This window comes from Pyxicephalus adspersus, chromosome 12, assembly GCF_032062135.1.
Source record: "Pyxicephalus adspersus chromosome 12, UCB_Pads_2.0, whole genome shotgun sequence".
Lineage (NCBI taxonomy): Eukaryota > Metazoa > Chordata > Amphibia > Anura > Pyxicephalidae > Pyxicephalus > Pyxicephalus adspersus.
In genome coordinates, this window is record NC_092869.1 from 31,759,361 (window position 1) to 31,782,242 (window position 22,882).

At 39.3% G+C, this 22,882-nt stretch overlaps 2 protein-coding genes across 2 annotated transcripts in view; one reads left to right on the forward strand and one right to left on the reverse strand.

The window, feature by feature from the left end:
- MNAT1 (MNAT1 component of CDK activating kinase) overlaps window positions 1–10,352 on the forward strand; it is a gene marked incomplete in the record, with an annotated part of 90,621 nt that extends 80,269 nt beyond the window's left edge. The window contains 1 exon segment of the mRNA XM_072427756.1: window positions 9,918–10,352. Coding sequence (XP_072283857.1) covers window positions 9,918–10,038 — 121 coding nt within the window.
- A 3,982-nt stretch (window positions 10,353–14,334) lies between these two features.
- On the reverse strand, window positions 14,335–22,882 carry TRMT5 (tRNA methyltransferase 5). Its single transcript, XM_072428298.1, has 5 exons — window positions 22,793–22,882; window positions 20,544–21,169; window positions 19,122–19,246; window positions 17,381–18,032; window positions 14,335–14,517 (listed from the first exon to the last, which is right to left on the reverse strand). Exons 1-5 carry the CDS (start codon window positions 22,795–22,797, stop codon window positions 14,450–14,452), a joined length of 1,476 nt encoding a protein of 491 aa, XP_072284399.1. The 5' UTR covers window positions 22,798–22,882; the 3' UTR covers window positions 14,335–14,449.

The window sequence follows — 22,882 nt, forward strand, 5'->3', positions numbered from 1 at the left end:
CTGACCAAGAGTAGACTGTGGAAAGTGGGTAGGATTGGAAATGATTAGGATGGCTTTACGCATCACGAAAGGCAAGAAGAAAAATGTAATTTTGTGGAGTTTATCAGTCCTTAGGCTACGTACACAGGTTAGATTTTTGTCCTTGTTCCTTTCCAGGGGCAAAAGACTGAAAGATGTGTGAACCTGCTGCACTCTTTCCCCTTCACTTGCATTTCAGTCATTTGTAGATCTGCCTGGACAGATCCATGATCATTAGAAATGTGAACTACCTGAAAGGTAGACATTTGTGAAGTCCAGCATGGCTGGCAGTCATGGCCAGCCCCATAAATACAGTGGAAATGTCCATGCAGGGATATAAAGTGTGGTATTCACAGGATTGCCTGGTAAAGAGAAAAGGAAACAAAGCCTGAAAGTATAAAACCAATGCAGACACATCTAAAGACTGGTAAGGTTCAATATACAATATTTGTGTTTCAGTTTGAATGCAGGTAAAGCTTGCTATACAGATAGTCCCTGGATTACATACAAGATAGGGACTGTAGGTTTGTTCTTAAGTTGAATTTGTGTGTAATCGGAACAGGTACATTATTTTAATAAATGCAATTAAGACAGATGTTTCTCAGCTCAGTCTTTAAAATCATCCACAACCTCAGCTGTTTTTAGCAAAAGATTCCTTCTGCAAGTCATGCAAACCACGCCCCCATCAAGCCTATGTATTGCACACGAGCGAGCAGGGAAGCCCCGTATCTAGGAGTTGTCCGTATGTTGGATGTCCTTAACTTGGGACTACTTGTACATGTAGGTGTTTTTTTTTTAACATGTGGGTAGCACGGTGACTCAGTGGTTAGCACTCTGGCCTTTGCAGCGCTAGGTCCCAGGTTCGCATCTTGGCCAGGACACTATCTGCATGGAATTTGCAGGTTATCCCCATGTTTGCGTGGTTTCCTCCCACATTCCAAAAAACATACAATTAGTTTAATTGGCTTCCCCCACAAAAAATTGATCTTAGACTGTGGTAATGACATATGACTATGATAGGAACATTAGATTGTGAGCCTGTTTGAGGGACAGTTAGTGACATGACTATGAACTTTGTACAGAGATGCATTATTAGTTGGTGCTATATAATTACTGTGTAATAATAACAATGATGCTTCTGGGAACTTATGAACATACATTTTTGGTATATTGGCGGTTTCTTTAAATAAACCTGACTGTTTAAATAAATTGTATTTTTGAAGGGAGAAGGTAGTCTGTCCTCAAATATTGAATCTATTTCATTAGCCTTGCTATACTGTAAATAAAAAGAGGGATAAACAGAGCTTAAATATTTTCCATTAATGAAACTTTCAAACGATACTTGTATACCCAAAATCCAAAGGCTATTCCTTTCCTCTTTAGCAAAGAGGATGTGACCAGCACTGAAAGGAGCTTGGAACAGCATTTTCTCACCATTCTCATCTCTTCCTCTTTGTTTATCTATTCAATCAAACCTACAAACATTAGCCTTAAGATGACATTTAAGTATGGGTGTACTTGAAAGAATTCCAAAATCAATAGTCACTCTCCTGGAAACACTGCGACTGTGCCAAAGTCAGTTTAGAATATAAAAAAGCTCAGATTCACCAGGAAAGTACACAATGCTATGGCTGAATTCTGATCATTTTCTATCTAAGAAATACATTCAGAAAGGCAGAATCCTATACACGTATGCAGTGCATTGGGACTTCAAATTATTCGATTATAGGTCAGGCCTAAAATTTGCACCAGATCTGCCTATGTGTTCTAGGCTTTACATTGTTTCCAACTATCCCTGTGGATTAAAAAAAAATACAAACATTTGCTTATGTTATGGAGGAGAGGAGGTGATGTTCGCAAATCCTTTATGTCCTAGGGTGACATTGCTCCATATATAAATTACAGTGCCCTAGGAAAGCAGTGTTTTGATGGCATAAGAATAAAATACAGAACAGCCAACACTTCTAAGGTAATATTTGTTTTTTTGCTTTCGGGTTGAAATATTTTGATCCTTGAGTTAGCCAGCCTATTCTAGAAAAATAAGAAAAAAGATTTACAGCATGACCTATCCCAAATATATTGCCCAATTACCTAGCTGTGCACGTCTGGTTTAACAGCATTGTACATTGTAAACAATTTCAACATTCTGCTAATTTACAGGCTGTTAAAAGGCCTCTCTATAAACGGGAGAGAAAGTGGCCCCTGCTGAAAGCTCTCCTATCTCAGGGTCAAGTGCACGTGACTTCTGACTTAGTCATTTGTCTATTTGTAGCTACAGCGCTGCAGACTCCACATTGAAATCCATACTAGTCCTGCAGAGAAAGCACATTACAGGAATCCGGCACGCTGCAGTGTCCTTGCTATGGCACATAGCGCTGCACCAAGGGGATGTTAAAAATGCTTGCTTGCAGTTACTCTGGAGGTTCTGCAAGCGATGAGTGATTGGCTGCATCTAAGGGTATAAAACCCGGGAATGCAAGCAGGGCCCACTAGAATACACTCTGTTTTTGCCAGGGAAGGGTGTTGAGAGGAGCGACAGCTGCTCGCTTGAAGGCAGAGGGAGAAAATATGACAAATGTGGAGCCAGGTGTCCTTATTGTTGGGGGAATGCATTCAAACACTCCATTTCCACAAGCCCCACCGACGGAAGCTTTTCTGTGCTAAGGGAATGTTTCCTGCAAGTGATATCATGGTTACCAGAAAAAATAATCGTTAACCTTTCATTACTAAAATGGAAAGCTAATGAATTCCGGAATCATTTAGGGAGAAAACCCTTCACAACAATGTAGTTCAGGGAGGCTGGCTGCCTTTCAAACTGCCTCTAATCTGGGATAACGTGATTAGAACATGATGCACTTATTATGTGATGAGGAGATGATTAACTTACTGAACATCCCCAGTTACAGAATTCAGCTGGGTACTCTGGGGGCGGGGGGTACTCTCTTTAATGCTCTTGTAAGCAAACATCATTTGAAGGCAATCTATAGAATTCTTTAAAGTGTTCTTTTGCTATAAATATATATAAATGTAATTTGCTTAAATTCAATAATATTATCACTGTATGGTAATGTTTTAAAAGTGAGCCTTATCAGGTTATAGTCCTATGTGTGCATAGGGGCAGCCATATTTGCTAATCAAAGGAGAGTTAAATGAACTGTAACTGGAAAAGGGCAGTGGTAGATAAGTGTAAAGTGTTAATTACACGTATCTCTCGATGCAGCCCTTTGTCATACACTCTCTGAAAACTGCAGTACCTTTAGATCAGTGATTTTGTTTTATGTGCCCCATATATTCTTTGCCAGGTGCTTTATGAAGGAATATTCATGGCAAATGAGGACCCCACAGATTTCCACTTCAAAAATGAATTCAGTTCGTGAAGCATTAATGGTGCTGCTGTGCTGAGCTGTGAGAAGGGTTTAATATTATTATTATCCAGTATTTATATAGCACCAATCTATTATGCAGCACTTTACAAAGTTCATAGTCATATGACTAACTGTGCCTCAAAGGAGTGCACAATCTAATGTCCCTACCATAGTCATATGATCTAAGTACAGTCTTTTTGAGGGTAAGCTGATTACCTAACTGCATGTTTTTTCGGATGTGGGAGGAAACAGACAAAGGGAGAACATACAAACTTCAAAACTTCCTGCAGATAGTGCCCTGTGAGGAATAGGCTCCCTCAGTTTCTATACTACTATAGATTGTTTTAAGAAAAAGCTGGATGATTTCTGGAAGCACAGAATATAACTGGGTATTAAAGCTTTAAAGTAAAGGCAACAGGCTGTTGATCCAGGGAACATCTGATTGCCAATAGAGTCAGGATTTTTTTTTTGCCTTCCTCTGGATCAACTATGTCCATAGAGTGTTATATCTGTGATATGTTTATTTCCCTAGTGGTTGAACTTGATGAACTTATGTCTTTTTTTAAATCTGACTTAGTAACTATGTCCTGGCCTGGATTTGAACCTGTGACCTAGTGCTGCAAGGATGGAACATAAGTAAGTGTACATCACACTTACCTCCCACTGTTTTTTTACAGAGATTCATTGTGGAGCTCTCCTTTAAATAAGAAAGCCATTCTTTCAGTTTGGTAGCTTTGCACTGTGGTGCTGCACCGATCTTGCATTTCTTAACGCAAGTTCTAAGTGCCAGATCAGAATAACTGAAAACTGTATGTAATTACCTTTATTCTAGCAGTCATTTAGTAGGTAGCATTTAGTAGGTATTTGACCAGCGGGAGAGAATCTGCAAGGTTATGTGAAATGTAATTTGCAAAGAATAAAGCTGAACTCTAGGTATTAAAACAATACTGACAATATTTTCTTCTTTGGGGATTTCAGATCACCCAAGCTATTATGGTGGTGACCTTGGTTGACTTCCTGGCTATGTTACTTTCAAGTAAAGAAAGAAATGTTTACACAGTGTCAACATTTGCTAAAAACACAAACCTTTTATAGTTTTCTTCTGTCTCATTTGGAAAAATTCACTTCACTTTGAACATGCCTGAGACATCAGGATACAGCCAACCAAATGCCCCGAGCAATGGGAACAAGCCTTCACTACGATAAATGGGTTTAGACCGACCATATGGGCAGCTGAATCTGATTCAAAGCCATTTAACTCTTTGATAATTATCTAGGATCCTTCAATATTTATCCATGTGGAGTAATATTCTAAAGAATTATTGATCCAACAAGAATGTTTGCAAATGACAGACAGTGACACAGGAGAAGACCCTGTCACGAAGAGCTTACAATCTAGGAGGTGGGGGAGCTATTGCATATTATATGTAGTGACACTCAGCTTTATGGCTGTCCTGTGACATATGGTGTTGTTTGGCCACTAATATCTAAAGCATCGTACAGATGTCTTATGGACATTGGGGGATTGTTGCTGGAAATGATCTTTCATGATGGATTCCAATAACAGATGAAAGAATGAGTGCTGTATACACAGTGCTGTTCTGTTCTGTGCAGAGGGGAGGGGGAGGACCAGCTAACAGCACTTTGGTGTCTTCTCCTTCATAGTGAAGTGAAAAGCAGTTGTTCCATTCATTTGGGGGACCACTGGACATTTAATTATCTGACATTTGTGCATAGCTTAAAAAAGGTATATCCCATCAGTTTGGAGACATCTCTTCTTACTTCCTGATTTCTCTGTGGGTGAAGAAGTGAAAGGGAATCTCCTTGAATGGCTGCAAACAGTAGAAGGCATGAAAAATGTCTTAACTTTTCCCAAATTTATCCAAAACTAAAACAGGCTTTAAATTCCCTTTAAGGAACATCTTCAAGTATATGGGGCACCCTTGTGTTTCTTTAGTCTGTGTTCTGCTCAGCTGGTGTAACTTACCAAAATGTTCATTCTGCATAGCCATGCATCTGCTGAAAGCTGACATTAGCCTTGCAGTAGGAGTTCCTTTTCTAAGCTCGATTGGGAGGAAGGGCTTGGATGAATTTGCAAGAGGAAAAGGTCTTAGGCTGGATGTAGCACATAAGTTGTGGGTGGATCACTAGAATCCGTTCATGTCTCTTGTCAGGAAAAACAAAAGTAGCTTTGTATTGAAGGACATCGAACTCCTACAGAACAAATCTGGGTAGAGAAAGCTCCAGAGGATGGGTGTGGAATGTAGCATATCTGCTCCAGTTTACAGCTAATTATCCTCTTGTAAAAATAACCTGGGTTCTGGAAGGTATTAAAGCACGGGAGCCCTTCTCCTCTGATTTCACCCTCATGCCAGTTGTTTCCAGGGGCGATGTTCCATAGCTGAACTCTGAAATATGGTTTTCGGTAAATCCATATTTTTTCAATATGATGGGAAGAATGGAATGTAAGCAGCAGTAGGACCATTGTATAAACTACTTAATGGTGCATATGATCCTAATCTGATCCTGATTTATCCCAGTATGATTGTAGAAGTAACGAGGAAGAAAGCTTCCTGAAGAAGCACCTGTTTTTCATCATCCATTAGAATAATATACATAGCACAGGAGGGCCTTTAAAATAAACAGTTATATGGGAAATATATGTTCTTTTGCTTATCCGTTGACTCCTGATTAATCAGAAGATGCTAAGCAGTGTGTTATCTGTTTGTTTTATTCAGTGCCCGGTGGAAAGTGAAAGTTTGCTTGCTTTTTTAACATTTACACTCTTGTACTTTCCAGAACAGTAAACAATGTATTTTAAAGGGATTGTGCACAAAGGCACTTCTGTATTCCCACAGGGTCCTGTCAATTGTAAGATGCTGAGAACCCCAACTGTTTCTTTAAGCCAGCCTTTCTCAATTTTTCTAACATGAGGGGAACCCTTGAAATAACTTTTAGGCTTTTGGGAACTCCTTCTATAGTTATCATATCCACAGCTCACAGTATATTAGTGTGGTGTCTTCAATTGTCCGTCCATGGGAAGAATTTTATCCTTACAGATAGCCAAATGACCTGAGAGGCACAAATTATTAATTTCTCTCGCAACTTTTGGAGGAACACTTGGGAAACCACGAAAGAAATTTTGCGCTAATTGAAGTCTGGTTAAACTACAAACAATAGCTGAAATAATGCTACATCAGTCCACATGGGAATAGAGCGTCCTGGCGCAACTGGGCCCTGTACAGTGTCTCTGCCTATTACAGGTAAAGGTAAATTCCACCAGACATGAAAGACACATGCAGTTCTGTTTATACAATATTGTATTCTTAAATGTGTGTGAGTGTATAATAATATTTTCAACATTTAAAACGCCACCTGTTGGCTGGATAAAATAATTAAACACAACATAAAATTAATTAGCAATATATCATATACATAAAACCATAATGCAATATGTACAGAACCACTTTATATTCGTTTTGAACATGACATAAGAATGATAAACAGAGACAGTACAGTAAATCTAAAAATATTGTATCTACAAGTAGCATTATGTTGTATATCAGGAGAAGGGGAAAGCATGAGTTTATTTTGGGGTAAAAATTGGTATGACTAAGACTACGTACACACGTTGAATAATTATCGTTGGAAAGGATCTTTTACAATCCTTTCCAACGACAAAAGACTGAATGAGCATTGTATATACAGCACCATCCTGCTCTATTAAGAGGGGAGGGGGGAGAACGAGTGAGCGGCATATCTCTGGGAGCTCTCCCCTTCACTTCCATTATGATCATTCACCCTTGGTGGATCCGCCAGGACGGATCCATGAATGACGTCGGACGAGTGCTGTACACTTCAGATTCTTGTCCGATACTAGCCCTGAGGCGATTATCGGATGAGAATCATCTGACATGTCTACGTAACCTTAATTTTCCTGCAGCCAAAACACTTCCTTGGGAGTATCTGGAATTATGAAAGTTCTATCAGTTGGCTCATGTTTACAAATAATAATAATAATAATATAAAATAATAATAGATTTACCTCTTTGTTAAAAAGCTCTTACATTAGGCATCCCATAGATGCCTATTTCTTAGCCTGAGTGCTGACAGATTTATCGGATAAAAGAGAGTTACTCAAAATCATTTTTATGAAGTTGGACATTCTTTTAAACCCAGGATACTGAGAGCTTCTGACCTTTGGCCTTTCTACCTAGCTCTACTTTCCAAGTAGTTTGATCTGCAGAAACGATACACATCTAGAACTAGCAGTTCACATCAGGACACGGTGTATGCGGTCTCCAAACATAAAACCTATAGGATGATAGAGTTTGCAGACACAATCGTTATTACATTGAGGTTTACAACAATAAAAATACATAATTTTAATGTGGTTTGCACTAGTAAAAACCACATTTACTAGTTGTAGTCTTTTTGATTGAGGAAATTCCTTTCTTGTTGCTCTGGCGCCCTACTACAAGGTGATTTACATTATTCTAAGGAAATTGGTTGCTGTTATTAAAGCCTTAGCCTTTTTTTTTTTAAAGTAGATGTAAACCTCAAATAGGTGACATTATTTTGTTAAAGCACCATGCATCATACACAATTGCTCTTTTTGTTAAATGAAACACTTTTTTTTTTCTTTTTTTTACTCGTTTTTTGTTGTCTCTAAATGCATCCATTAGAAACAATAATGACAATCGAGGACCGCAACAGGGAGACAAGGAAAGTTGAACAAAAGGTGTCACTCTTTATTGGGAAGAGTTTAAACAATGACCCTCATGTGACTTTTCCTTAATAAAATACATAAGGTGTGGTTCCTGCTTTTAGGGTTCACTATTCTAAAAATGCTCTATTATTTAGGTAATGTTTGTGGACACCTGACCATCACACCTATAATTGGACATTCTGCTTTAAAACTATGGTTATTTATGTTGAATTGTTCCCCTTTTTAAAGCTATTTCATTCTCCGCTTTGCAAAGAATACTGACGTGTGTTTGTGGGAATGTGTGCTAAAGGAACATTTCTATTTGTGATGTTCAGAATCATCATTGTGTTCAGAATCAGTGTTCAGAATCATCATTGAGGCTCTAACAGGGCTCTGTGCAGACCACTAAAGTTACCCCACGCCAAACTCACTCATGTAATGAAAGATGAGATAACTATACTCCAGGATAAAATTCAAAAGTTCTGGTTATTCAAAAACTTGACACTTAAAAGAAAATCACAGGTCTAGTTCACTATATATCCAGACTGTAAAAACTTACTAAAGTGTTTTACCAATCTCATGGGCTTAATCATAGAGGCGGTTTTTCTAAAGAATAATCAGGATATCTTTCGGCTGGACATGTCGTGGGACACGGGCACAGTCATGGGGCAAAAGACAAGGGTCGTCTCCAACTTGTTGCTCACAAGTAACTAAAAAGCGTTAATGTACTGTAGTGCCAACAGCACTCCACAAAATACAAATAAACATATTCATTTAGCAGGCTGGCCATGTATTTTTGGGCTCTATATGGTTGCATTAGGCAAAAACCACCTTCAACTTTTTCGTGAACACTTTTGGTAAGATCTCTGTGCTAAAGTTTTGATTCTTGCATTCTTGCTGTGCCAATTATGAGTCTTCCAATTCTCCCTGTTGGGTTTCTTTATTAATAATCAAACATAAAGTTTTAGCTGGATACAGTGGGAGTTTGGAATTATGGTAAGCATGTCTCACTGCTAGATTTTCCAATACCTAATAAAAAGCCAGCGGATGACTATGCCCGCCATGCCCCACCCATAATAAAAGTATAATTTGCCACTTTAATCGTACTATGTAGCCAAAAGCTTAGATCACCAGGACACTAGAAGCCATTACTATTTCATGTCTTTAGCGTTGTGTCAATGATAGCAGAGCGGAGGTATATCTATTTACACACGTTGAAAAGTATTTTCTTACTATCCCGCATATTTGTTTTTAAATTACTTCTGCCCTGTAAATAGTAGCTGATCAATCAAAAATGGCACTTTCAGATTCTCTCCAGTGGCCAAATAAAACACAGGTGAAGCAATATAACCCCTGCAGCATTAACACCTCGTAATATAAATTCCTGTTGGGATGCCCCTTTCCAAGCAACATTGGCATAGGCACAGGAGTTAAACTATCTGATGTTTTCTGGTGGTCTATTTTCCTTGTCTCCTGCCAAAAGTGCATCTGTTTTTAGTTTCTTAGTGCTGAAAATCAGCTTGTTTTGTGGGGTAATGCTAATGACTCAACTCCCCCCACAGTCTGCTAAGATGTGACGAATCAAAGCATAACCGTCTTCTAACAGGCTCCTAATCGCTCCTTTGAATCTTTTGCTTCTCAAGAAGCAAATCTGATTCTTTTTTTCCTTGAAGGTTTCAGATTTAAAACATATTTATTTACTCAATACAAGTAGTAATAAGCCATGCTTGACAATACAACCAGTAAACATCTGTGTATTCCCAGTGAAAATTAAGGAACGTTTTAATTCTAGTTTTTGAGGTTAACAATGTTGTCCTTTGTTTCAGGTATCTAAACCATGTACGAGCTGCTTCCCCACAGGATCTGGCTGGAGGCTACACTTCCTCTCTCGCATGCCATAGGGCACTGCAGGACGCCTTTAGCGGGCTTTTCTGGCAGGCGTATTAACTTGCATACCCCAGTCTGGACAAGAACGGACGTTGGCACAGGACCAGCATCTAACACAAGTGAATCTGGTAAAATTACCGCCATCTGCAGCCATACCTAGGCTGGAACGCTCTTTTATAAAGACAGCTGTGTTTCAAGGAGAAAACAGAAAACAGCCTTCAAACCAATACATTTTTTTTCCCCTGGTCCTGAGAGCAACTGAAACAACAAGTCGCGTCTGATGGAAGAAATGAATAATTCCATTTAATGCATTGAGATTTCTCAAAGAAGTTGTAAATTTTCTGTTTATTTTTAAATAAAGCCAACTTTTATTAGTTTGTGGTTTTCCGTTTTGTGCGAGGCTTTGTTGAATAAATATTTATTCAACGTTAGTCACTGAGTGTTCAGGACCACTGAAACAGGAATGGTTGTCATTAATCCACAGTGTTTGTGTTTCATCTGCACAATCAATGGCTATCTTCAAGAGAAATAAAAATAAGGTGCACCTGTAATGTTTAAGCTAAACTCCAGGATAAGAAAAAAAAATTTGAGACCCATGTGTGTTCTGAATCTTAGTGTGGCTTTTTTTTTGTTTATAAATTACTTCCAGATCTGTGCAGTACTACACTGTAAAACTTTTCCTCTGTGCAGGAGCTTCCTGTATTAAAGTGGAACCAAAGTTCCACTTTTAAAAGTGTGCGATCAGGCAGCTCATCATTGTAGAAAAGGAGAGGCAATATCTCTTCTGAAATAATCCTCCTTACCTGTCTAATTGCTCTTTGAAACTATGGAGAAAGTCAATCAGAAAAGCTAAAGTGTGCATGCCTTGGTTGTCAGGATACCCGACAATCCCGGCTTCCCCTGTGTTTACCAGGACTGAATGACATCACGCATGCCTGTGTGTTATTTACATCATCCTGGCCCAGCCAATCAAGATGGCCAAAGATTGTAAGAAGTAAGAAGGGAAGGGAATGGAGACAGGTGAGTATAGTGAGTTTAGTTCCACTTTAAGACCAGTCCTTGTGTGGGGTGACTGGTCTTGTATCTACCCCCATTCTGTACTTGCCTGTAATTAGATGTACCCGTTGGGTCTCTCCCACAGCTCTCTATACAATCTGTGTGCAGCGTAATTTTATCACTGCTTTTTTTAAAAGGCAATATCTGGATTTGCCAGGACATTTAATTCTCACCAAGTGGATGAAAATCTTTTATGGCTATATGTTTAATTAAAAGTTTTTGTACCTGGAGTTCAGCTTTAATATACATACACTGCTATAAGGCTACGTACACACATCAGATGATTTTCGTCCGATTATCGCCTCAGGCCTAGTATCGGATGAGAATCTGGCGTGTTAACAGTGGCCATCCGACATCCTTTATGGATCCGTCCTGGCAGATCCATGAACCACCGTAATGCAAGTGAAAGGGACAGAGCGCAGCAGGATGCTGCTCCTCATTCTCCCCCCTTCACTCGCCATAGAGCAGAACGGCGCTGAGTGTACACCATTCGTTCATTCATCTTTCAGTCTTTTGTCTTTGGAAAGGATAGTGAAAGATCCTTTCCAAAGACAAAAGTCTAATGTGTTTACATAGCATAAGGGTAGAAATATATAATGTGTTTGCTTCTTTAACTGATAAAGGTTATAAAGCTGAACTCCGGGCCCATAAAGACACCTTAGCACTATGTTTAATAATAAAACTTACACTGCTTTTAAGTAAAAAAAAAAACAAAATCTAAGTATTTGAATTTGACTTGCCTGTTGCAGTTCTTGTACAACAAGATTCACATTAGGAATAGCTGAAATGGCACAAGGATCCAATCATCAGTGCTGCAATGCTCCTTAGCCACCAAGGAACACACCGATAAAAGGAGAAACAGAATGACAACCCATCAGTCCATTATTCCTCCGTTCAGTTGCAGTCTAGGGGGAAAGGCTAGCTCTGTTACTTACCAGCTCCTTTATATGTGTTTTGTGGTTTGTCTGAATTTTAATTTTATTTGTATTTTGGAATTGTCTGTCAGCCTTTCTCATCCCATGTGTCTCAAAACTGTATGATGTCATGGCTGCTTGTGTTAGAGAAAGACTAGACAGACTTTGGGGATTTCTGCCTGATGTCTCTACCGTCACTACGTACCAGTTTATAAAACCATGACAAATAATGGCATTCCAAAAAATACTTTTTCAGTATATAACTATGGGTTTAACGATTTCCTGCTCCATTTAAAATGGTTTACATATAACTTAAAGCATATCTAAACCCCTTAGGTATGGTGGCTACATCATTACTTTTTCTTTTTAAGTCTTTTTTAGTATAATTTTACAATTTTCTTTACACACTCACTGCAATATACCAATGGAGAAGCAGCATTGGTATTCTAGAACAGGACTACAGAACACCCGCACCTCTTTTTTTTCTCCAATATAGAGGGCCTGTGTACAAAAAATAGCTTGTAAAGCGGATAACATTGTTTCAGCTCAGTCCCCAGGAATGTATAATAACACTTCATTTACAACAGGTATTTCTCTATACTTGCAGCAAATTTTCATAACCTGAAAAAAAGAAAACTAATGGTCCACCACATCTAAGATCTGGTAAGCTGCAATAAATTACATTTTTGTTCTTGTGTTTAGATACAGGTAATGGTATAGTTTACATTTGCCTTCCAAAATACATTAAAATTTTGGGAAATGCCTTTTTTTCCCCTGGAATTTTTAATGGATGATAAGAACACTTTAATGCATAAAACCAAACATACAGGAGGTGGTTTTCTGGAAAATCTGGTGCCACCAATGACTACAGCTGCGCGTGTGTGGTTATTGTAATTTCCTCCATTGTTCTGACTTCTATGCAATTGAAATGGTAAAAACAACTTGCCATAGCTCAAACCGCACAATCATTCTGTATATCACCACTGGATAGGTCTTGTGAGTTTGGCTATATACGCTTGTCAAATGATTCTCGCATCAAGACTGGTATTGGAGAAGAATCTGACATGTACAGCAGCTGTCCGACGTCATTCATGGATCTGTCCTGGCAAATACACAAAAAAGAGAAACAAACACAATGCCGCTCGTTTGTTCTCCCCCTCCTCTCTCCATACAGCAGAACGGCGCTGTATGTATATTGAAAGATCCTTTCCAAGAACAAAAATCTAATGAGTGTATGTACCCTTTATCTTTTCTCTACTGGGTATAAAACTGTCTCAAGCACGTCCAGGCCCTATGAACTCCACACAAATAGTTGGGACCATAGCGATGACAACTATGTGCCATCCAACCTGCAGATCTTTGGTGCCTGCGATATGACCCTGGGATCCCATCAGTCAGCAGCCGATGTGTTGATTTATTAGCAGCCAGGTCAGCAATCTCTAGCAGTCTCATATACCAGCAATCTCTAGCAGTCTTATATACCATCAATCTCTGTCTTCCTGCACAGGTTCTGTTCTCCGACAGTCTGTTGTAGCATTTTATTTACTGAATATTAGTGGCCCTTCGATGACATTTGCAGTTGTAGCCCCTTATCTATATACATTATTTGGTTAATATAGCTTTGAGCTCTTCTGTATTTAACTTTTTCCGAACCATCTACACTGGAGTTCCAAGCTGTGGACCTGTTGAACAGCTTAAAGTGCATCAGTCACAAAAAAATGTGTGTGTATATATATATACAATTATGATGCATTTTGCATATAGGTCAGTGACCTAAATACTGAAGCTAGAGACCACCATAAAACTGTGATATAACTACTCTCCTCCCAGGTGTAAAGCCCAGCCAGAACACAATAAGAAACCTGGACAGACAGACATACAAAGGCTGCCACTGAAACCTGGATTAAGCCAAGCAAAGGAAAAGGTGAATGGCAGCTATTATTTTTCAGATTTGAGGCTCCTGTATATGCCTTACCATACATAAAAGGACACACAGTCTTGCCCTAAAGATGAGACACACAAAATAATTTTTCAATGGACTTATTTTAAGTTTAAGATTACATAAACTGTATTCTTTAGCTTTACAAGTATATTGCATACAAATATTTATTGTATATTTGCCTGCAGCCACAACATGTGGCTACAACTTTTTGCCAATTACTAATGCACTGTGAATAGCATGTATAATTCAGGTATTTTTACAGGACACAGCTGAAGAATAAAGCAGAGAACGGACAGCTAACCCTGTGAAGTTTTAGCTTTTTTGTAAAAACCTCTAGTTTCCCTGAAAGCGGTGTATAATAAATATATATATATATATATATATATATATATATATATATATATATTTAGATCAACCATGGAAGTGATAAGACACCTACAAAGCTTTCATAGTTGTAATTCTTTTATTAAAATGTAATAATACATATGAAGCACACTACTACTTCAGTGTGTGTAAAAATAAAATTCAAAAATAAAAGTTTCCTTAGCAAGTAGCACAACTACTCCACTGGCACCTTCTCGGTGACGCTTTCTTCATCTGTTCGAATTCGTTTTGGCGCTGGCTCACCTAAAATGTAAGCACACACCGGTTATACTTTTAGTTTTTCAGGTTTTTTATTATTTATTGTCCATTCTCAAAAAATTATAAGAATACAGTGAAAGCATTAAATTCCCTCCTCAAAAAAAAAACAACTTTTTTTTATTTCTCTTTTTCATAGTAGAGATTAATATTTGTTTAGGGTGAAAACACTGCTAGTTATACTGTAAGTGGACCTAATGTTCATATTACTTCTCTGCAGCTATGCATCATCTGCTGGTGCCAACACCTTTTCTAAGCCTTTTGAGTTTGTCTTCTGGATCCATGTTGAGTGGCCACCAAAGCAGTTAATTATACAGCTCCGAGGAATGCATCTGTATCCTTACCTGGGCTTACAGTAGACTGTATAGGCTTTTTATGTTTTTGGAGAAGACACATAGAATATTTTTTTTATTGTGTTGCAAAGCCCAGCATTGCTATAGAGGAGCACCAAGGCTAATTTATAATAATTAGCCAGTGGCATTCAGAAAATGCACCCTGGCTACACTCAAACAGCATTATGGCAAAAAACATGCCCCTAACCACTTAATTTATGTATCTGCTTTGCAAGAAATTCTCTCATTTTTAAAGTGTGAGAGTATGTCTCAGTTGGCTGGCCAGGATTCCAGTCGCAGGGTCCATCACAAAGAATCTGCTTACAGGTAGAAGTCCCTCACATTTTGCCTCTTCTGCAATAAACAAACCTACTTATTTGGGGTGAGGTAGGGATTAGAACCCCTATGAGGTTTTTATTGCTAATTCTGCTTGGTAAATTATCCCTTTTTTTTTACCTAGTGATCACGTTCTGGAGGGGGAGGGGGAATGTAATGGAAGCCCAAAATGAACCAGGGGTGTGAGGAAGCAACTGGTAAAGGTATATGATATATGGCTACCCAAAACATAGCACCTCTATACCAGAAAAAACATCATTTTAGAATGTCTCCTATTCCGATCTATGGAAACTGTGATAAAAGGAGGCACGTAAGAGAAAACAAATTGCTCTACAGTTGAAAGGGGAAATTTCAGAAGCTCATTATTTTTCCTGGTTAATCAGACCCGACTTGTTTACAGGTCCTGCTAAATTAGGACTTGTGTGGTGTTTGTATCCTGTACTAGCCTCGGATTGGACAAGTGTCCAGTAAATCCTCTACGTCCACATTGAGGACATCATGTTCTTATAAGCAGCGCTGGGTTGGTGTTTTGGAAATGACAGGGCTTGGAGTAACAGAAATGTTTCATACCAACGTGGAGCATCTGACATAACGTATCATAGCTCATTAGACACACTAGCATGCAGACCATGCTGGATCCGTAACACTAAAGTCAGATCATATTTTAATTTTCAATATGTCCCAAATTTGGATCTTTTATTTTAAACAGAATTAAATAGGAATTGCACTGAGCACAGAATCAAAAGAACCCCAATCAGGTCAGAAAATCTCCAACGATTTTACAAGCATGTCAGGTTTTTGAGACCTTTTAAATGATTTTTGATCTACATTTGGGTCATGCAGCCTTTTCTCCTGTTAGACCATGTATCAATTGCAGCGTATAGTAGTACACATTGATTGACTATCTATTCTGATACCAAACAAACAAGTTAGCTAGTTAGCATTAATTCCCTTCAAACACAGCATGAGTGATGTCCATACTGTGCAGGTTATAGAAGGAAATCAGATGTCATCAGTGCCGACACTTGCTGTTCCAGTACAGAGTGTTCCTGGCATGACAGAGCTGGAAAGGATTAAAAGGCAGCTGCTTTACTAGCTGCCTTGGGAATCCATTGCCATTGATAACATATTGTACTTAAGCAAACAGAAATCAAAGACGTATTCAGCAGAATAAAACGATGAGTATGAATTGGAGCAGCCAATCCGTGTTCTGCCAGAGCAAAAAAAAAAGTATTGGTATGGTTAGCCAACCACTTCTGGTCCTTGAATTAAAGAAGTCGGTGCAATGTTAGTCTATAGGGCTACTTCAATCTAATTTAAACAGGAGACTGGATGTGGCTGTCGTTGCTGCCATTCTCCAGAAAGATTTTTGCCAAACTGTATATAAAAGAGAAAAGCTAAGTGGATTTAGCACACTGCACCTTCTCTAGTCCTGAAAAACCTTGTTGTAAAAGCATATTCCAGAGGTACTATACTCACCTTTCCAGGAGCAAATGCCTCTTTTGCTACATCCTCCATCTTCTGCCAGCATTTAATACTTCAAGGAGGATCAGATGTACCCCCGCAATGTGCTGTAGTTTCACCCCCAGAATTCTACATCACTACAGCAAACCGCAATGATGTCGGAGTCAAGATCGATGAGAGTCTCTGTACCTTAAACATGGACACCATCCAACACGGTGTATAGAGGACAGTAAAAAGTGATTGCTGGGTTGGGATACACAAGGTATCATTTTTACCCTGAATTCACCAAATCTTTTTAAAAAGTAAAGATGTCTTTATTACCCTGGATCAGGATGCTTCTGTCACAGACTACTGAGTCAGATGTGTATAAGATGTTAAAACGCCTATCTCCATAGTGGCTAATGACGACTGCTATAAAAGATCTGTGTTCACTGATTGGCTGATTGCAATGATCCTTTAAGTTGACTTTAAATGTTCTCGTTTAGGAAAACATTAAAAAAAAAATACAAGTTAAGATTCTAATCCTTTGGCTTCAAAGTTTTGAGTCACCAACCAACATCAAGAATGAAGACACTTTCCAGATATGCCCACTTATTGGTGACTAAGCGCATACAGAAGGTAGAGCGTAAGCATTACAAAGTAAGCAAATTGCATTTTCAGAAAGTGGCATTGAGCAAAATTTACATTCATTTGTCCATTCTTTACCTTGCTGTACTTACCTTCAGCAACTATTTGGTTTGCAAAAAGCACCTTAGCTGGCAACTTAAAGCTTATACACATCATCTCCTTATTAGGGGCGACGTTCCTTACAAGATGAACGGAGCAGCTTTCCAACACGGTTCCTAAATATTTCTCTGCCATGTCCTTAATGTCCTTTTCTGGGTTTTCATCCTTAGAGAAGCCATAGCAATGTACAGTTGGCAGGATTGCTTCATTACAATGCTCCATGTCCAGAAGGTGCCTGAACGCATCAAGAAATTCCACAGCCATTGCTGGCAGGTTCATAATGATGTGGAGATTGTTCTTCGTTTCTGTGTTGAAAGACTTGATATATTCTGATAGTTCTTTCTTTATTACAGTCCCAATGAACTCTCGTCCATCAACATTATACGCCTGCACTTTCTTTTGCACTTTATTTAGCTTGCAGTTATGTATCAGCCATTTATATGACTCTGGGTTTAAGTCATTGGCGTAGACAATGCAGTTCTTTTTAGCAGCAGGAATGGCAAAGGGCCCGACTCCTGCAAACACATCAAACACAACATCTCCGCTCTTTAGAAGTCCAGTAATTCTATCATGTTCTGTCCCAAGCCTTGAATTCCAGTATACTTTGGAAAAATCAAATTCATATGTGATATAATTTTCTTTCACCTAGAAGAACAGATAGTCGTCATTTATTTAGAGATTTAAAGCAAGTAGATTGTTCAACATATCTAGTCCCAAATAGCAGGTACCAGGAGATGACTACAGGCAGCTTTAGTTAGGTCACTTTTGTTACCAGTGAGACCTTAAAACTGGTTGAACCAAGCAGGTAGACTGACTGGTTTCAACCATATCTCCTTGTTTCCCTTTATGTAATGTGGATATTGCTCACAGTAGAAAGATATAGGCAAACATCTTGGGGTAATCTATGGGCTGGGATTGGTTTGTGACCCAGATCTGAAGTGCTCTCCTAAAGTTTTGGGTATTCATGTGAAATCTTTTCTAACCCTATCTTTTATCCAAATGATTATGATTAATAAATATACAGTATTTATATAGCGCAAACATATTGAGCAGCGCTTTACAATGTTCATAGTCATATCACTAGCTAGCCCGCAAACAGGCTAACAATCTAATGTCCCTACCTTAGTCATTATTACAGTCTAAAGTCAGTTTTGGGGAAAGCCAATTAACCAAACAGCATGTTTTTTGGAATGTGGGAGGAAACCAGCACAAACACATGGAGAACCTGCAAACTCCATGCAGATAGAGTCCTGGTTAAGATTTAAACAAAGGTGCTAACCACTGAGCCACTATGCTGCCTAGAGTTAGGCTAATCTAGTGCTACAGATAGAATATTTCAAGATAGAAGTCTGTGTTGACTTGTTTGTGAAAATACAAGACCAGGGGGTTGTTAACCTGAGCCACTGAACAGAAACAAGCATGTAGCTATTGAAGAATCAGGACATCGAATATGATCTTACACTACTGACCTCGAGCAATTGCCATTTCTAGAGAATGGAGGTTGTGTATTAAAAATCTGACAAGGGCTTATAGATCCCCAAATGCAGAAGTTGTAAACCCTAACTTTGTAAAGTCAATGCATATCTTTAACAATTGCCATGTTCCCCCCCAATAGATAATGTTTTTACCCATTTTCCAGTATCTATTTTGACTCTCAGCACTGCTAATCTCCTACAGCCACTCTCTATCTACATACAATGCAGATTTGAAGTTACTTTGAGAATTATCACAAACCTTTGTTATCATGTTTTCCTCGCCAGCCAACACTTCCATCTGAAAGTTTCTATACGCTGAGTCAATAATGTTGATTTTATTTACAACGGAGGCCAGGCCGGGGTTTTTATCCAGGATTACTTGCCCTGTGAAGAAACAAACAGTCCACATTACAAACACGAATAAGTAAATTATGCGGTCATGCAGAAAACTTGAGAGTGAAAGGCTCATTTACAAAAATAAATGATCCAGTATTGCAAAAATATTGAGGCTGATTTACCTGTTCCCAGTTTGTCATTCTGATGTAATACTTCCAATACTTGAAGTAAATGCGATCCCTATTTAATGTACAACGCTACGTAATATGTTGGTGCTATAAAAAACACTGTGTATTATTACTATTAATAATAGTAATAAAACTCACTAAATAGAAGTTGACTTAGGCCGCGTACACACATTCAATAATTGTCGTTGGAAAGGATCTTTCACAATCCTTTCCAAAGACAAAAGACTGAATGAGCGATGTACATACAGCACCGTTCTGCTCTATTATGATCTTTCCTTGATCTGCCAGAATGGATCAATGAAAGACTTCAGACACACGCCAGATTCTCGTCCGATACCAGCCGAGGTTATTATCGGGTGAGAATCATCTGATGTGTGTACGTACCCTTACTTGTTTACCCTTACTTACATTTGTTTTGGGTCACTGCCCCGACACAGGACACGTACACACCCCCTGCAACTGGCACCTTGCCAGGTGCTCGAACACCTGAACCACAGCACTGATTCCTAAAGAATCTCTGCAGATTTGAGAGCTGGTAGTACCAGAACCACTCACCATCCCCTTGCACATTCCTTATGGAGCTGCCACAGGGAGACACTACCCTGTCATGTCTCCTAAAAGGCAATTGTTCCTGTGGTGAGGAAGCAGTAAATGCTTCACAAGTGTGAAACTAACCTTAGGACCATTTCAGACTTGCAGCAAACTGCTTCATTGTACCTAAGCTTAACCATGCTACGTTTTAACAGACTGGGAGTGGTTGGGAACCATTTGGTGCATGTAAATGTATTAACCTGCAGTTTGCTTCGCTGCTCATGGATGCATAGCAGCAGTTTGTTATACGCCTGAGAGCAGCTTACCGCCCATTTTTTTAGGAAATTCTAGATGCCCAAGGTCCCTTTTATGCTTTTTTTTTCATCATGGTATCTTGGCCACCTTCCCAGAGCCGAGGACCATGTCCCCCATATAGATCGCAGGCTCAGGGTGGTGGGCAGGTTTTGTCTCTGGAATGATGACATCACTATGGAGGAAGTTTCTTCCCCTTTGAGTGACACCCGGCTCCTCGTGCATGCGCAATCTGGAGCTGGTAAATTTACTGGTCTGTGGGTCTGAAAAGGTTGGCGACCACTGTTATAAAGCACCTATGACCCAATACCTACCAATCAAATTCTTATAAGGTAGCTGGTGATCCCGGAGATTCATGTGAGCGATGTGTCCTATACGGGTGAAGCTAGTTGTGACATCCTGACCTTTGGGTAAAACCGCCTTCAGGATCTCATCAGTCTTAAAGTTGTCATAAACCATTTGCAGATCAGCCTGTAATATCTGAGGACTAATATCATACTTCTTGAAGAACTCATGATCCCGCTCATCAAACGCATCTTCCGATGTGACCAAGGATGGGTCCAGTGCAATCTTTTTATGGTCCTCATCATTGGGGATATCAATAATTGTCTTTAATTTGGGCCTCTTCATCAGTTTGTTCTTCAGATTTTTCATTACAATATGAATAACTTCTTTCTTCACCTTGATCACAGGAACTTGTATGGTTTTAGAGAAGGCATTGCGGTCAAGTGTAGTCATTCCCTGAACATTAGGATCAAGAGAGAACATTTCCTCTTTGTTGTCTTGAGGCTGGGCCATGGTGGAGAAGATTCTTCTCTGGAATGTAATAAATGAAAATATAGCAGCAGACCTTGGAATGGGTTTAGGGGTTGCCTTATTTAAGGCAGCAAACCCATTGCTGTGCAGAAGGTTTGTTAAGTAATACCAGCGTTTAATATTCCTAAAATGAAGAAAAAAAATTATGAACATAAAAAATAGATAAAAAGTAACCAAAAACTTTGTTGTGCTGACCCCAGAGCCCTAATTTTCCTCCTGTGATAATCGCCTTCCTGCCTCTCATACAAGGTCAATGCCAACAAAAATGCTTCTGACCATCCTGTGACAGACATTTACCAGTTCTTACCCTATAGATCAGTGGTGATATGGTAGAGATTGAGTTGGCTTTAGAAAAAAAAAAAAAATAATAATTGGGGGTGGGGGCATGTTTTGTACAAATGTCTGATTGGCAGAATTATGGAAGTATCACCACCTTTAGATGCCTAGGGAACGGTAAAGGTCCACAGTCAAGCAAAGCTTAAAGCGTACCTAAACTCAGAATTTTCACTTTACATAAAAGGGTTGACAACTCTTTTATGTAAGGTAAAAATTTTTTTTTTTTTAATTTTTTTTTTTAAGTGCAATACCCTTTTTTGTTTAAAAAAATGGGTGCAGCAAGCCCCCTTAATTCTTGATCATCCAGGAGATCAGGAATGAATGAGAGCACAGGGCCTCCCAGGATACCTACGTCAGGCATCCCAGGCGGCTCTTGGGTGCTCCTTTTGCGCATGCCTGAGCACTTCGGGCATTTGCAGAAGGAGCCCTTTCATCAAAAGGGGAAAAAAACGCAGATCTCACGCATGCGCAGTGAGATTGGGCAAGTTTTTTCCCCAAACTACATCACCCGATCTCACGCCTGCGTCGGGTGATGTAGGAAGAAGTACCTGGAAGAACAGAGAGAAGATGGCAGCACCTAGCGTGCCAGCCCGATGACTGATCCTGGGATGACGCGGGACCCGATGGAAGAAACCTCCGGACCGATCCACTCCTCTGTGGGATTTAAGGTAAGTATATTTTTTTTGTATTAGGCAGTTTTGAATTTACTTCCTCTTTAATTGTGTCCATTTAGGGCAAATCAACCACTTTATTTCACCTTTCCCCACCATACCTTTCCTTTGCCCTTCCGTTTGGCATTGTGATGCAAATACCTGGTGCTTCCCAGTATGGAAGATCATATGACTCACATCACAGGACAGTGCTGAGCCAATCAGCACAACCCCATGTAAACAACAGCTCAGCCAATGGAAGGGTTGTAAATGGAGGGGGGCAGCATATGCTGCTGCACTAAAAGTTTTTTAAAGTGACCCTGTTACTTTATCCGGCATGAACAAAGCCCAGGTTCACCTTAAAGAAAAGTCATTACACTATTTTATACAAATACCGTACCGATCATAACCCCCCCTATTGAGTGATACTTCCCCCACCTCTTAGATTGTAAGCTCCTCTCCTCCTGTGTCAATGTATGTTATGCATATGCATAATATGTTGGCGCTATATAAATCCTGTTTATTAATAATAACATTGGCTGATGTCATTTATCATTATTTAAACATACTGCCCATTTCCTTGCAAATGATGATCCAGCTGCTTCAATACTTGGAAAATAAACCCTCCATAACTCTAGTACTATACCATTGTGTTATGCTGCCATATATATGTTTTCCTACACCCCAACCCTTCTCTCACAGCAGAGCATGCTGGGAGTTATTCCCTGACCCCCCCAGACTACAGCACCTCTCATCCTCACCTCATGCTTGTCCTTCTCCATGCTTGTTCACGTCATCATCCACTGACTATGGGCAGTAAGGGCAGGTGAGTGACGTAAGAAGCAGGCGCG